Source organism: Formica exsecta, unplaced genomic scaffold (assembly GCF_003651465.1).
Source record: "Formica exsecta isolate Colony F162 unplaced genomic scaffold, ASM365146v1 scaffold149, whole genome shotgun sequence".
NCBI classification, from domain to species: Eukaryota; Metazoa; Arthropoda; class Insecta; order Hymenoptera; family Formicidae; genus Formica; species Formica exsecta.
The window spans coordinates 1,444,418-1,462,128 of record NW_021848818.1 but is presented as its reverse complement, the minus strand read 5'-3'; the positions used below and the strand labels follow the sequence as shown (position 1 = coordinate 1,462,128).

Below are 17,711 nucleotides of genomic sequence, written 5' to 3'. Positions count from 1 at the left end.
AAAAAATCTCATTTTTTATAAAATATCATATATAAAATATTATATATAAAATATCATATATATTAGACATAAAAGAATTTCTATTTTTAATAAATTATCAATGAAAATTTTTTTAAACGAATTTGAGATTTTTTCTTTTATTTATGCATTGTATTGATATAATGAAATGACGAAAAAAGCAGTTTTTTAATATCCATGCAACGGTAAAAAAAACAGTTAATAACGTAATGAAAAAAGGAACATGCAATTATAGATGCGTTCATTCCATTTTCTACAAAGAGAGAAAACGTTATATCAGTCTATTTCTTCTTAAATTCGCATTTTACGTCTTTCTTCGATCATTTTGGATGCATGGTTATCCCTCTTATATAACAAAATGCATATAATTACAAAATTAACTACTGCATACATGATAAGTAATATGAAGGTGAAATATGGGCATCGATAAGAAATGAGTCCAGACGTACATGTAACGTCTTCTCAATCAGTGCTTAATTACTTTGTTGCACGAATCAACGCAGGACACGTCCGTATATATTTCTATAAGCACGAATTGCAAAGCTGAATCTCATAGATGATTATGTTGCTATACGACGAAAAGAATGAAATGTAGTTAGACATATAATGTAATAAATGAATTCGTAACAATAATAAAATAAAAAAAAAACTCTTTTTGTTTGAATAATTATACAATGATATTTTTATACGTCTAGAGTAAAATGAAGCTTCGAATCTAAAAACTAAGTCACGCGGAATTGCGTGCATTACAGTCGCGAATTAATATTTCATGTATAGCCGTTGTTATACTGTCATTGTTATATGATAAAAGCGTGATTATCGTCACATTCTCGTCGTCTACGAAAATCCATTTTTTCTACGACGAGTCGTCCATGTCTGAATTCGCTTTTACGTCGACTCGACGAGGACTGTCATGCCGTCCTCGCTTGAAAATTTACTCACAGCGGCGGTGCATGGGATATGTTGCATGCCGGTGTGTTGGTGCTCTTGCTGTGTGTCTTGCCATATGAATTGTCGGTTTTTGGTGATGGTGATGGTAGTTAGAATTTAGAGTCATTTACGTTTGTCACCTTGATCGAGATTCCACTGTCATCTTCGTCCTCTTCGGTCATCGTCGTCAGTCTCGTTGTCTCGTCGGCTAACAGCGAGTTGTCCTTCTTCGGGTGCTTCTTTTGTTTTCCCACACTGTGCGCCAAATAATTATATAATTAGTTCTAACAGTTATAGGCAATAGTCTTCATATTAATTTCTGCTTTCCCTGTTTGAGAAATATCACAATTTTAATATTTATTGTTAAGAAAATTTTAACACTGAAATAGGATATCTCTGACATTTTTGTTTAATAATATTTTAATAATTGCCTATTTGTTTCCAATCGTCCTCCTCCTTTTCTTTCTTTCGCAACATCTCAATTTTACGTGAAATGTATGAACGCAGTTTGCATTGGGTTTATATGAATATGTAAGCGTAACATATTTGATCAATCATTGATACATCATCATCACAATGTTGAAAAAGGTTTTTTGTAGAAAAAATCTTGCATGCACACTTTAAAACCAAGCAAAAAATATAAAAATAATAAAACACACACACACATAAATATAAAATATAAGGATTAAAATATAATATTTATTGTAAAAAAACATTATTATCGGAAGAAAGATAAAATACAAATAAGAAAACAATGTAATGATTTTTATTCTAATTTTTATATTATATTTAGTTTTATATGTCTTACTTTACGTAATCTCTGCAAGGATACGTACAATTATTTAAAATTCGATACCTACTTGATTAGTGATTTCGATTGCTTCGACTTTTCGTTGCCTTCGTTGACCTGTTGCCAGATACCGGTCTTATTCACCTCCTCGCTGATATTGATACTTGCCAGAGGAATCTTCATAATGTTCCCGTTAGCCAAAGAAATTTGAATATTTCCCGGTCCATATCCCATCGTCTCAGTCGGATCCTGCGGAATGAATTAAAAACAATAATGTGAGTTTCGACGTTGACATGCGATTGGTTTCTACCAGAGGCCATGCATAAATTCAAGCAAACTTTGCGTTGCCTTTAAATTGCTGGGAAGCAGGATACGTTGCTTGCCAGAATATTTCACGAACTAGTCAATTATACGCGACAATAAATTATAGATGTATACAAAGAAGTAATAATAATTAATGACAAAAGAGCGAACTTGCGTGTAACAGTAGAAATAAATTCGCAAGAGTATGACTGTTCGTGAGTAGATAAATCTAAAAGAAAAAATGCATCTGGAAAGTTAGTGCGACGGGCCCATGATGACGATGGAATCGGTTTTGTGTGATTTGAAAAAAATGATTCTCTGAAATAGATACGTACAAATGTATATGTATGTTATAATGATTTTGCTCGCTTCGCGGGGATATAATCGATGGATATTATCAATAGGATGTTATCATTCTGTCCGCGCATAACGATTGAGATAGCGACAACATTGATGCTTATACTTTAAGAAGAGAGCATTAACGTTTACAGGTATATTAAATTATCCAGAATGAATGAATAAAAAAGTCTGCGTATGCACATATTATTAATTTAATATCTATCGATATTCTTTTGTACTTGATAACACAAGAAAATTAAAAAAAAAAAAAATATGATGATTCATTTGGATTCTCAACCAAGTATAAGCTACAATAAATTCTCGCTGTCGTTATGTAAAACGTGGAAAATTTATAACATGCCATTACGATTGATTTAGCGGCGCGTGATTGATATGATTACATCGAAACCATCCGCCGCAATCGGCGCGTAAATCTGTTTACAGGATTGTTAACATCGCGAAAAGTGCCTGTCTTTGTTGAGTAACATGTAATGGGGATAAGAGATTATATAATAGTTCGCCGAATTTATTCGCTTATTGATAAAAGAATATATATGATTGTCACTATGCGGCGAAACTACGGACGTGCACTTATAGTGACGTACCGATGACAGGCGGAGGATTCGACGACTGACGGTTTTTTTCGTTTGCGATTTCCGTACCGATATCCCGTGTTTGTCCGGCTTGTGATTTCTTTCGGTCGCTCTCTCACATTTTCTCTCGCTGAATCGTCACTCTCCTCCGTGAGTCATGGTGCTTCCACTCGGTTATTCCGTCTTTAATTGCATTGCTAACAACGAACGCACAGCTGTCGGCTGTTATACAGTGCGACGACTCGTTTAATCGTTCGTTCGCGTTAAGAAATACGTAATTAGAACAAGTATTATTTTCTTATTGATATTATTTTACCGCATTGTATGAATAATTATACACATGACAGTTGCATCGTTTTATTTATCAAGCTGGTTATGCTGCTTGTTTCTATCCTTGTACAATTTTCAAATTAGCATTATGTTAAATTTGGTGCAAAATTTTTTAATTAATCAATTGAGTTTTAATGCAAGTTTTATCGAAAATCTTCTAAAATTGCGAGACAAAATTTTAACTCAGTTATTTATGTAAAAGATCGTGTTTTCTCACTATGTGTGTCATCCATTTCTAACATTAATATCGCGAAAAATATTTCGAGAATTAACAGAGTTAATCTTGGAGAGAATCTTCTCCTGATAATAAAATTGAGCGTAGCAAATATGCGAATTATTATTTCTACAGTTTAGCTTTTTATTTAAAATGTGGGTATTTTAGCACGTTAAATCTAGTTTACATTTAAATTATAAAAGTAAAATAAAAATAAAATAAATTAAGTGTGCTATACATATAAACAAATAAAAAAATTGAAGCAAAGTTATGTAGCAAAAGAATAAGGCCAATTATATAAAATACATACATAAGTAAATTTAACGTCACTTATTATAAATATAATGTAAATACTACTATTGTGTACTTTTCTTCATATTTTTTCATTGTTATATTAATTAATAATTATTTTCAAATTATCAAAAGTCTTAATACTTAATTATTATAAGCTTGAATAGAAAAGCTCTCAAGCAAATAAATTATGTGAATCGTTAATTGTATTTCAGGAGATGTTGGAATTATAAAAAGGTTCCGTGTGTTTCGAAACAGTAATGTATTTTTACATGATAAGATAAGTGGATTGTATGTACGATGGCGCATCGAATCGATACAAGAATCTCGAATGGTCCACAGAGAGAGATATCAGCGACTTGGCGATATATTAAATGCAGGAGACACTTTCGTTTCACCAAGTCGTGATATCGATTGTGATGCATCGATCGCTACTCGACAAATATCTTCGTTGATACCTTTCGTGGAAGGTCGACAACCTGCTATATGTTTAATAATATATATAGTCGATTATAACTGTGGTTATATTAAAAAAAAAAAAAAAATCTGATCGCGACGTAGTAAATATATGTATTCTTCTATGATGAACTGATCGTAATTTTATTTATTTTTTGTGTAATTTATTGTATTATTGAAACATAATATAGAATGATATAGAAGATACATTTAAGTCATTCAAATATACGAAAGAGTAAAATATTGCTTACCTTACAACAATAATTTTTCTTAAATTAAATGTTAAGCATAGTTTATTACAGTTTGAAATATCCTGCTTGTGTTACATGGCTATAACATAATATTACTCATTTTCGCGATTATATTACATTGTAATAATAAAATATAAGGCTGCAGTTTTTTTATATTTCTATTTTTTAAATTTAACTAAAATTAAAACTAGCAAACAAAGAGCATTATATCGTATATCCTCATGAAAGACATTGTACGTTGTTAATGTGTTCATCATAGAAGAATAATCGGTAATCTGGAGCAAAATGTGTTGCGCAAAATAAAATTTCGGGCAGCCGTCAACGTGTTCGAGAAGCGCTCGCATAAACGATCAGCACTCAACATATTATCTTAATCTCGCTACAACAACAATGCTATCGATACAAATATTTAAGACTGCGGTATCCAAAAGTCTACCGTGTTCAAAAATTCAACAACGATTATCATTACATTTACTTTAATACTGGTCGGTCGCTGATAAGCCACCTGGATTTAAGGATTGTTTGGCACATGTGCTGGATGGAAGACGAGAGGATGGCTTTCGAGACCGAAATCTTGGGTCGTTGAAAGAATATCGGGTGAAAAATTCGCCGCGTAAAAATGTTCAGACAACAAGTATTTCCGTAAAATGGTAAATACTTTCGCGCTTAAAAAGAAAAGTTTTGTGGACTGAAAACAGTCCCTATGTGCGTTTTCAATATTTTGGTTTTCAATATTATGATACCATTCTCGTCGTCTTACGAGGTGTATTCAGGCGATGAAGCGTCCTTTGCGAATTTTTCAACCAGAAAGGAGTAAAGAATTGTTTCGATGCGATAATAATTGTAAAAAGTATGCGTTTTGCGTAGAAATATATATATATATATATATATCACAATGGTCCACCCGTTTTTTTTTTTGAATTATTAAAGGCTGAATTGGCTTTTTTAAAATTTTCTGCATATATATGATAATGCACTTGAAATTAAATTATATTCTAGCTTATGTCTTTACTCAAATCTGGTATCTGCGCGGCGACGAAAAACTGATTCGTTTTAGGTGACGTGTCGATCGCACGTCGTGGTATACACGTCGTTTCTGCTGCAAAGGGCAGATTCCTCAAAGTCGGAGAGAGTTATAGTGACTACGGGGCAAGTAATCGCCACGCGATCACTGTTTATATGCTATTTGTGACAAATGATGGCGTTTAATATTCGTCTCGCGATGCTAACCTCGCCGTTCTCCAGTTTGCGAAGATCGTCGGCGTGTTTCTTGCTCGGTTCCGGCATTACGTCGTCGAGGATCTTCAACTCGCGTTGCGTAAACATCAGGTCCAGGGATTTACGTATACCGATCATTACCACGAGCTGCAAAATTTATATAATATATATAATTTTTCTTATATACTCTGGAAAGGTTACTTGACTTATCTGAAAGATTAACTAGTTCTAGATTTTATAACAATATAATCGACTGCTTCTTTTCCATTCGTAAAATGCAAATTAATGTTCTAATAGCTGTTTCTAATTATTTTAATATATGTTTTAAAATTGTGAATCGATGGATCCTCTCAAACCAATTACTCACCATTAAAGGAAATAGGATAGAAGTAGAACTGAAAGATTTTATAATCCATAAACAGGCGAGGCAGGTAAGCTGGATCACAGTGAACATATGTACGCGCTTCAATGGCACCTAAAAACACATACTTGTTTTAAAATATTGGAAATATAACAGCTTGGAAGTAACATTTGACTGCTATCAAACATCTCAAATTTAAATTTTTGGAATATGTTTTATTGAAAAGAAGATATATACAAAACAGACAAGCTGAGAAATCAAATTTATCTTTACCTGCCGAAGGAACATGTAGTCTGGTTGATACTTGACGGGCATCAGCATAATCAGAATTCTATCGAAGAATTGCAGACCCTTCAGCGACGCGACGCCCATGTACAGGAAGACACCGAACAACACCGGCATCGGTATGTTCCTCAACATTGGTGTTAGGAATACCGAGCATCCGATCATCAAGAAAATCAATATATGAGTAGCCCTCTGCTCGCGGACACCTAAAAACCGGGGCTTCTCACCCGGCGCGGCGCACTCGGATTCCAACTTTAAGGAATTCACGTGATTTATGGAGAGGACCGTCGCTGCGACGAACCATGGAAGTCCCATTACCGAGCATATCTCGATTAGAATAGCCAGGATAAAGAGGTCCAGATGATATCCGCATCCTTTCTGTAAAAAAAAAAAAAAAAAAATATTGACCAAATTATTGATCATTGATACAGCGTCAGTTATACTTTATTATTTAAATTACTATTTAAATATGCGAAAAAATTGCAATATGCTCTTTTATACGACGCATTTATACGAGAATAAATAGTTTCAACAAAGTGTAATAATCGCTCACCTTTAACTTGTTCTCTTTTCTATTAACAATAACGGCTGTAATTTGCTGATCCATGAAGATCAATATAGTGCCCAACAAAGCGGGGAGACATGCGACGATAGCACTCCACAACGGATTATGATGAAAAGGCGATATAATCCATCCTCGTCCCTCTAATGTTGGTTTGAATTCCGTCGGTACCTCCAGCTTCGGCGTTGGAATGCCCACGAAATGATCCAATGTGCTCATAGAGAATATCGCGATTAATACTGCGAAGTCGCTCACCACTTGTCTTACCTAAAATGATAAGAGAATGTTAAGAAATAAATTGATGTAACAGATGTGAAAATAAATTATTGGATTCTCGATATAAATAAGAAACGTAATGATCTTGAGATATCAACGATTAATAATCGCTACAAAAATTTTAAATATAAGAATAATGATGAATTTTGAAATTATTTATCTTCTAATTATCTTTAATTACAAAGATAAAATTTTATCCTTTGATACGTCGATTATTTCCAAAATTCTTTAATTTTACTTCACGCTTACCTTCGAGGGAAAGAATAAAGCGTTCTTGAAATCCTTGAGCTCGACTGACAATAAGAACGTGCCCATAAATAGAATAATTGACATGAGGAACACATCGGGTACATAATGCGGTGCATTGCAGCCGTCGCCAACCATCGTACCATTATAATTCTGAAAGAAGCAATAATGAACCGATGCCAAAAGAAGACGCAGTGTTGGATCGCAGGCAAGGGCGTATTTTCTCGCGGATTCAGAAACGCCTAGTAATCTAGTTGCTCGCAGGAACTTGTAATTTCTTAGGAAAGTATATTAGAAAAAACGTGTGTGTTTGATCATTGTGATTGAACGTAACGAGACGTTTGTGTGTTCGATGTTCCTTTCACGTTTCTTACCGTTCGCGATTGCAGACGTCGAACGAGTTACTTAAAAGTCTACAATTTTTATAATGAGACATACAAAGCTACGCTGGCAGACTAAAATAAAAGTTACACTTTGATAACTTTGTTGACAGAGTTTATTAATTAAAGTGCATTCAACGTCAGATCTCAAAACTTGTAATGCAAGGAAATTGTTTGTTGCCTTCTAACTAAGCAGACGAATTATAAATAAAAAATAATTACGTGTTATTTTCAATACCTCGCAAGCTGTCGTATCCAATGTTGACCAATTCATGTTGTCATAACTGGATGGTAGACTGATGTTTGGTGGTTTGCACCAGCAATCGTAGTCCAACGTTTCACTCGAATAGGTGTTCAAGGGATATTTCTTGCCGATCGACAACACATTCTCGACAGCCTAAAATGATATTGATACACTTAATAATGAATTAAATAGATAATGATGGAATATTATTACCTAACATAACATTTTCTAATATGAAAAATTTTTATTAGTGTGTAACAAATATGATAATAAATTATTTTCTTGTTTTTCTAATTTATATAGTAAATAATAGTTTAATGCTAAATTGTGGAAAATTCGAATAATCTTAAAAATCGCGATGACATTATATACATATATGAAATTTGGTAATAATATAATTTATATGAAATATATACACTCTAAATCTAAGAATTAGCCATTTGCTGATCTAATATTTTATCAATTAAAAACAAAACATAGACTTTCAAAAACAACATAACACGTGCATAAAAAAAAAAAATTATTTTAATATGATGAAAAGAATATCTCGAAAGATTTATTGATGCAATATTCTGTTCACAATATTGATAGACAGTGGTACGATTTTTCTCACCTTGTAGATAAAGATGAAGGCGATGAGAGTGGCAAAATTCTCCTCTGTAAATCGAGTGATGTAACAGACGAAAGCACTCGCGTCAAGAGCCACGAGAATCATTAGAATCACGGCGGTCCATGTGCCGATCCAGAAGCGAAAGGACATGTAATTCCAGTCGACCTTTCTGCAAGAAGAATAACGATCTGACCAGATTATCTCGAAATCCGCGAAGAAAGAAAGTGTGTGTTACTGAGAAAAAATTTATATTTAATACTCTTTATATCTATGTTTATCTTCAAGTTGTGATATGGAGGGTGTTAAATTTTAGAGGCGATTTATCAAACGTCACCTGTAAGAAGCTATTATCAGCAAGACCTTAGATATCAATTTCTGTTGAGACTTACTTGCAGAATTCGTAAACGATTGTCTCGAAAACCAAAACAGGACCGGTAGAACCGAGTATTGTTAACGGTTGGCCGGAAAAGAATCCATATCCTATGCCGCAAACGAAACCGGAAACCAGCGATTCCATCGCGGCCATGTTCTTCCCGGTAGCCTCGCCGAGGAGTCCACCGAAGGTAATTATAGGTGACAAGCAGGCGAAGTACAAGAAGATGAAGGAGGCCACGCATTGAAGCGCCAGGGCATCTTTGAAATCGGATAAATAAAACGGAGCTTTCCTCTTAACATCGTTAATCAATCCGCCGAATAGTCTTCCGGACCTCGAAAGACCGGACTCCTCTCTCAGCTTCTGTTCGTCAGCCTCCTCGTCGAAGTCTTCCTTAGGCTTTTCCTCCTTGGGCCTCTTCCTGATTTCCTGAGGACGTCGAATTAAGCCGCGATTGAGAAGAAATGAATATTTTTTGAACGCGTACGTTAAAATTGAAAATTGATATCAATTTTAATGAGTTCAATTCTCTAGATGTTATAAATATGCAAAAAGGAATATTTTATGATACTTGTTGCATCTCCAGGCATTGTTGTTAGATATTGTTGCGTGTTTATAACATCAAAAATTGAACTCGTATTTGAAAAAAATTATATATCATCTCTTATTCCTGTTTAATTCCTATTCTCACCTGCGACGGTATAGCGGCCGGCGGTTCTATTCGGATTGTCGGATCCCATTCACCGGGTGGTAATACCGTCACGGCATCCAGGAACTCGTCGATACCAGATAAGAGATGATTTCTGTTTTTTGCTTTATACGCCACGTCGTGGAAAATTTCGTCGGACATCAAGGTCGCCATAGCCCGACCGATCTCGTGGAAACTCGAATTGCCACTCTAAGATCGATTCATGCAACGTGAAATAAGCGAATATTATAGATATTATAATCTCGTCATATTATCCAATGTTATATTTAATTAGAAATGAAGACTATTTTATATAAATAATACTAACATGTTTGCGTGCATTGTTTTTTTTTACTTCTGATGATTTGCTTTAATACTAATATATTTTTTTCACACGAATGTATGCATTTTTTACGATATTTTATTCTTTTTATCTTAGACATCATTGATACGCAAACATACGAAACATTATTTTATAAATAGATTTAATTTCTTACACATCAATAGCAAATGATAAAACATTTAAATTTACAAGCAAACATATACACATGTCCGGGATTGTGTGGAGAACAAAATCATCGCATGTTAAGATGTAATAAACCCGCGATCGTGTTTGAGTTGCATTTGCGCCGAACTTAAATTACTTTGCATATAGGTCTTTCGAGACAATAGTCAGCAAACGCAATCAGCATGCATGGCTGCTTTATTGAAGGTTTAATTGCCACGTTGTGTTAGTAGAAGCGGCCTTTTCGGCGAGCTTTAAATTAACGTTCAGATAGACGTGCGAATATATATATGTAAACGCGGAGAGAAAGAAGACCTTGCACAAGTGGTTTAAAGGCGGTTTGAACTAGTTATACTCTTTTTTTAGACCTCCATTCGAGGTCGAGCGCGATTGTCTGTGATGAACCGTTGATATCAACTGTAATTGCCGAGTAGATATTGATTCGTGCGGATAATTGACGATTCAGAAACATGTCAAGGAATTCGTTAATGGCTATACTACCGCACTTGTATGTACGGCAATTTTATTTGATATAATCACAGTCGCGCGAGCGCGTTTTATTTGCACGACTTGATGACGTGCGCTACATTGACGCGTTTTGATATTTCAAACACCGCAAACACCTTCGCCTCCAGCAAGTGCGTTATAATTTCTCCCGAATATATGTGACGTCCATATAGGGATCGCGCAACACCTTCAAATTTATAGCATTTTAAAGTAAGTCGTTTAACTTTTCTAAAGAGACTGTGGGAAAACAATAATAATTTCAATTATTTTGCTTTTATAGAAAGCATTTTTCCTTACGATCTACGAAGAGAGTAGGAATCGTAATAAATCGCAGATTGATCGCATTTCCATTTGTCTAACTTTATATGAAAAGAAAAAAAATTTATAATAATTGTGAGATTTTTGGTCAGAGATGGCAAGAGAAACTCGAAAATTTGTAGATTTAGCTGGAATATTGCAGAGTGCGAATTAAACACGTTTTGTATTATTCTCGTATATACAAAAAGAAAAACAGAAAAAAAAACGTGCAATTTAATTAAAAGCAAAATATCTATCGCATACGATACCGTACGCGATAAATTCTCATTTTATCATAACAATTCCAGCACAGTTAACGCAGGAGTTTCAACGAAATAGTACCAGAAGTAGATCGCGATCATATTTCATTTTTCGCGTTTTACTCGCATGGTTTGTAATCTCGATAGAGTTCTTACCATAGGTCCCAGAAGAACAAAGATGAATCTCGTCGGAACAGGAACTTCTGTCAGGTCACCCATTATCCCAGCCTGGCTTAGTCGGATGAAGGCGGACAAAGTCTTGTCGAGGAAATCGACCTCACCCACAAGTATGTTGCTCGCTTCGGCGCCGGCTGGTATCTTTCTCATAAAGTGCGTATTACCCTAATGAGAAAATAGAGTTAAAGTTTTTCAAGTTAAGCTCTGCTCGCGTTACTTAACGACGGACCGACCTTAATATTAAAGGGGAAAAACTCGAATAAAATATCTTTCCTAAAAAAAAACGAGATTTCTGGACAAAGTTGGAAAATAATTTCTCGCTTATCTGATATTATTGTTGGAAAATAATCGAAAAATAATTAGGCAATTATGATAATCACATTCTATATTTACAAAGTTATTTTGTATATTGCATAACTTTTTTCACAACAATTTAGTTATAATAATCCAAAGCTATATCCGATAATTATGATTAAAACTCTATAAACGTCTTTAATATTATGAGGCATTACGGTAATACATTACATCTATAATTATTAGAGATTTAATAGCCAAATAAAATATATCTACGAACCTTGTGATTAGCATCTCCATTTTCTAATGCGGAGGAGCTGTGATTCCTGGTGATGGACACGCTGCTGGGACTCCGATCTATACCGTTGCTGCCTGGTTCTTGACCTGAAAGAAATCTAGCTTACTGCCTACTGCATTTTTACGCATAAATTGAATCGGTGCAACCCCCTTGTCAGCGTGCGATGAAGAACATGATTTTAGCCGCCCATACGTCATTAATCCTCGCACGCCCGAATCAAATTGCAATTTCGTGCTGCTCGAATTTCATAGCCTCTCGTTTTCGCAATTAAAACAGTACATTCTGCTTTAAGATAGTCTTCCGTAGGGTTAAAAGGATGAGGACGTGTCTTTATCTCATTAAAATAAAAGTAAAATTTTACACTTGCCGCAAAAATTTATGAAATTTATTAGTATGTTTGCGAAATAACAAAAAGGTGAGCGAAAATTAAAAAAAAAAAATTGTTTTGTATTTATAAACGCGGTTATAAATGCAAGACCTTTTATTTCCGCAGAATCAACGTAAATTTTAAAGACAACGGATTTCTGTTCTTAAATTAAAACAATGGTAATTAAAGTTACAAAACTAAATTTGCCATTTATGACATTTACTTCAAACAATATCTATAGATAAAAGTTTCTTTCTGAATAAACAGCACGGTTCACAAAGCCTCGTCTTCATCAGATTATAAAATAAAACTTGCATTTTTAGTGATAAATGATACAAGATAAAAATATTCATTAAAGATATTTTTAATAGATACGGGAGAACGTATATTATAGCGATTTTCAACTACGAAATGCGAAGATATTAATTATTATGCCTGCATAATTGCAAATAATCGATAATCCGATATATAGTATTTCATTCTGCTCGCAATAATCAGATATTGCAATTTTACATTACTTTTAAATTTCGTAAATTAAATACGCTATCGTCTCTATCTATCTCACATTATCTCGAATTAAAATTCTCATCAAGTGAAAGATTAAATCTGTTATGTAACAAAATAGCAGTTTAGATCATCTGATCAAAATCAATAATAATCGAGAAAGATATATATATATATCATTAATTATAACGATGCAGACAGATTAAATTGCATCAATATTGATTATGTGATTATATAATCGCGAAAAATAATCAGCCACATTAATTTATTTGTAATCGAATTTTAATCTTGTATCTTGTCAGTGCATGAAATCGATATATTATTTGATTAAATAAACTTTATTTGATCAAAGCTTGTCGTACTAAACAGAGGGTACTATTCTTAAAGTCATACTCGACCTTTCCATCAAATGTTACAAGAACGATTATTAACAACTCTTTGCAAAGATATCTCATCGTTTCTCCGACAGAGTCTTATCATAGAGAAGAGACCGAGATAATACAAACTCTAGATTCCATAATTATGACATGTGCTCAGACATTTTTCTTGATTGGTCCCTTCGATCTTTAATATATGACTTTGAAATATTTTCATTGAAGTCTTTTCGCTTTTTAATATTCTTTTCAGTACAAAAATATAAATAACATTTATTGTTCATTTGTCGTATATTTATATATTTATATAAAACAGTGATTTTTGATGAGAAATTTAAAAAATATATTTTGTTCTTTTTCTTTGTCAACTAATTAATCTCTAGAGAGATTATCCCCTTCAATTATATAACAAATAATTTTATAATTAGCACGCAAATATTTTTCATGAAAAAATAACTAAATTACGGGAAATTGCCTTTAATTTTTACGTCGAATCTGACTAGTTTGACGAAGTGGCAAGAGGGGATAATGACGTCTGGTGCGTTTTGCGACACGGCCATCGTTATTCCCAGTAAAGACCCCTCGCGGCGCGATAAAGATAATTTGTCGCAAGCGAAACGAAGTTCGTTAAATCTTCCGCGTTCCAATAACAGGCTGTTCCGATTTCACAACTGTTTCTCATTTGTCGCGTGCACACAAACAGCGCGAATAATTGCTACTGCAAATTAATCTACGTGTACGTGTGGAACTTCACTACGGATTAATGTAGGTTCGCGAGTGTGTGAAAGTGTGTGAGTAGTAAAGCGAGCACAGAAAAGCGGTTTACCGGGATTGCCAGGTATCGTAAGGAAGCGGCTACCAACATTCAGCGTTGCTCCACTGCCATGACTTGTTGCGCCGGCGATTGCCGGAGCGGAATTCGATTCCTCCACTAAAAATGAGCATGAAACACAACACCAGGATCGTCTTTTATTTACAAAGGAAGGTGCGATAGGCAGTAGAGAATGACTTGTCGTCGTGGTAATTCGCGAGCGTTTCAATCTCCGAGTCCTTAAAATGTATAGCAATATATTTATGACATAATAAATGTGATTATTTATATAATAATATATATATATATCATCTGTTATATATAAATTATATATATACACAATTTGACATATTTATTTATCATCGCGCAAATAACTTGACGGCAATAGCTGACGGGGGGACATTCGTAATCGAGATTAAAAATAACTGCCTCATTGTATGCATCAAAGCTTTCAATCTCAATCCTGAGATTTGATCTGGAGAAAGAATTGTCGCGTGCGAATAGTTTAGTTCCGGAATATTTAATATACGCGTGTTGATCGTATCGTGAAGAGAGAGATAATTATGCATGCAATTGTTTCTATTTTTAGATTATAAAAAGCGCGTGCGAAACGTCAAGGACAAGCATGGCGACAATAAATTATATGACGTCGGGAAAATTTCTCGAACGATTTCATCGCAAGCTTTACCGCGTTTTAAAATGTCGCTTCATTTACATATATTTGTCAGCATGTTTCGCGACGGTCGTAAAATTCAAATAACTCAGAAATTCTCTCCAAATTTGGGAGATACGTATAAACGCTCCGTTAATTTCTCGAAAAATTCTCAAAAATATAATTTTTTCATGATTTTGAACACTCGCAACATTTAACTTTAATCGTCTTACGTTTTACGAAATGTGTTTTAAAGTAATGACATTGAAAAAAATCATATTTATTTTTGCGTGTTATGTAAATAACGAGTTACGAGTTAGTTAGGATATTGAGAAGATATTAATTACTCGATTATAACACAGAGTCATAAATGCACTATTGTATAATAAATATAGTATAATAGATAGGGTTTACATCGAATTACGTGCAGTTAGTACGATCACAACGAAAGATCCATGCCTCGTAATTGTAATTACAAACGTTTTGGCCTACGTTATCAACGAAGAAACGTGCATGTTGATCAATGTGGATAATGAGACCGCGAACGATGAGTTCTCTAATAATGTCACGTTCGCTCGGAAATCCATAATTTGTAAACGTGTTGGAATACTCTGTGTTCTCATCGCACATTTAATGTGGTTTACTCAAATTGTGAACATTTAATATTAATAGGGAACGATGATTAGACATTCGCATTTAATGCTAAATGCGTAGTGAGAATACAGATCATGCTCGAAAACCGCAATTCACTTCTCATAGAGTTGCTATACCACATGAGATCAGTAATCATGATCAACTTCATTTCCGGCGTGAGTGCTGGGAATAACCAGAACATATCTATTGTAGTATTTGAGAGATAGAATTGGTCGCTGCAGTTGCAACCATAATATGTCAGACGTACTGCCTGCTCCAGTTAATTAAGTCTTGCGCTCTCTATAAGGACACGTGTTTATAGAAAGCAGCAATTAGTATCTGTCATAAATTGAATCAATGTTATGTGAAAACAATAGCAAATTGTTTAATTCTCGTACGACTAATATTATCTTTTACAAGATTCCCGTATCGCGCATCGCTACATCAAGTTGCGTCCTTATAGTTGAAATTCTTGTGCACTTTATACATTAAACAATCACAGTTCCATCGAGATAGCTAAAATAATAAAAGACAGGATTGACGAGAGACCGGAATAAGTTGTTTCCGCCGTGCGTCGATCACGGATTTACGTGGTAAGGCACGAAAGACGATAGAGAAGAGACTTTAGAATAGACGAAAGATATAAGTGAGAAAGTAGAATTTTTTGTGCAGATTCGTGTAGAATCGAGAATAAACCACCTGGCAAGCTAACCTTTTAGCGGACACATCGCGAACCACGTCGTGAATCCCACCACGTGGGGTATGCCAAATTCGTCTAATAAAAGAAAAGAAACGCTGGTAAGTTATAAATTTTCGACCGGCTTGAGCTCCGGAGAACAAAGGTGGATGGATGACACAATGAAGACGATGAGTGGTCTTGACGATGCCAAATATATTTTACATTAATAATTATTTAACAAGACAATCACCAAGAGAAACATCAGGCAGTTGGGAAATGACCATGATGGCTAGTAAAATTCAATGTATTATGACGGATCCAACGACGATCGAAGTTACCTTGATCCTCGCTTGATCTTTTATCACCCACTATGATACACAATCATATGATACTAGTTATAGCTAAATGTATCGTTTGCCTCCCAAATTTATAATGTTATCACAAGCTGTCATTCTAAGAGTTTATTCAAGAGATATTAATGGTAAAATGGAAAAATTTTGCCAACTTTTTAATGCAATTAAATAAAATATATTTATATATCTTTGTATTAAAATTAATTTATATATCTAGATTTCTTTTATTGAAATATCGAGATTTAAAAAAATCAAGAAAATATTCGACTTATTAAGTAACGAATCTCAAGATTTATCGAAATTGCGAAGTTGAATAAACTGCATGTGTTTTTCCATTAATTTTGCGGCAAAAAATAAAAAGCAATTGGAAATAATTTGCGAGGCTGTCGATACACGCATGTTGTAGTTGTTAGTGGGTTGTTCCGGGCAGGTGTGGTTAGAAAAGCCACGAAAGCACCGCAATCCAAGGCTGCTTAGCGGGTGGACTGGCCTAAGTTGTACCTGGAACCAGAAGGTACGGCCCTTTGAGGTCTTTCGCCTCTTTCGACAGCGGCGCCGTGTCCGAGTTTGGGCAGCTGCTGCTGCGGGCGACGGAGGGTACATAGGCATCCTTAGGACGCTCCTGCAAATCTGACGTCAACAAGGCATGCATACCACATGAACAGTCGCAATCTGAAAATGTCGATTGTATCATACGTGTTTTAGCAAAGTTAGCACGCCCTGGGATCGAGGAACCCGGACTCTTTCGTTTCGCCACCGCCACACCGGGGTGGTCTTTAACGAAAAAATGCAGGTGAAAATAAAAACAAAATATGAATTAGAAATTAAGAAAAATTAAAGTAAATTAACTTGAATTATAACGGGGAGCATAGACTCTTAAGGACCCGATATCAAATATTTACAAAAATAAAATATTCTACAAAATAAAAATTTTGATATGTTAGAAATATTAAGAAAAATTAATTTAATTTTAGTGTTTTTATAATGGAATGTAGATACTTAATTTAATCTCAAATGTAGGAATCATTACAATTTTATTATTAAATATTAGTTCGGGCCATTAAGAACTGTCACAAAAAAATATTAACTTAAATACAGACTAACAAGGATAACAAAAATTACGATAAAATATAAAAAAGCCTTATTTTATTTAAAAGCTAATGTGATTAAACATAATAGTAAAAAAATATAAAACAAAATATAATATTACAAATAATTATAGAATAATTAATAATTAAAGAA

General features: G+C 34.2%; 1 protein-coding gene across 4 annotated transcripts in view; it reads right to left on the bottom strand.

Annotated features, from left to right (window-relative positions):
• Positions 1 to 126: 126 nt before the first annotated feature.
• Positions 127 to 17,711, bottom strand: part of LOC115232719 (electroneutral sodium bicarbonate exchanger 1) — a 48,747-nt gene continuing 31,162 nt past the window's right edge. For 3 of the 4 annotated variants that reach the window (XM_029802764.1, XM_029802762.1, XM_029802763.1), the window contains 15 exons: positions 16,971 to 17,141; positions 14,168 to 14,272; positions 12,079 to 12,182; positions 11,484 to 11,669; positions 9,762 to 9,968; positions 9,087 to 9,499; positions 8,701 to 8,866; positions 8,082 to 8,240; positions 7,467 to 7,616; positions 6,933 to 7,208; positions 6,368 to 6,757; positions 6,101 to 6,208; positions 5,746 to 5,880; positions 1,809 to 1,987; positions 1,059 to 1,203 (listed from right to left, as the gene is read on the bottom strand). In XM_029802764.1, the coding sequence (XP_029658624.1) occupies positions 1,059 to 1,203; positions 1,809 to 1,987; positions 5,746 to 5,880; positions 6,101 to 6,208; positions 6,368 to 6,757; positions 6,933 to 7,208; positions 7,467 to 7,616; positions 8,082 to 8,240; positions 8,701 to 8,866; positions 9,087 to 9,499; positions 9,762 to 9,968; positions 11,484 to 11,669; positions 12,079 to 12,182; positions 14,168 to 14,272; positions 16,971 to 17,141 (2,894 nt within the window). Of the gene's footprint in view, positions 1,204 to 1,808; positions 1,988 to 5,745; positions 5,881 to 6,100; positions 6,209 to 6,367; positions 6,758 to 6,932; positions 7,209 to 7,466; positions 7,617 to 8,081; positions 8,241 to 8,700; positions 8,867 to 9,086; positions 9,500 to 9,761; positions 9,969 to 11,483; positions 11,670 to 12,078; positions 12,183 to 14,167; positions 14,273 to 16,970; positions 17,142 to 17,711 lie in introns of all 4 variants that reach the window. The other variant, XM_029802761.1, reaches the window with a different exon arrangement.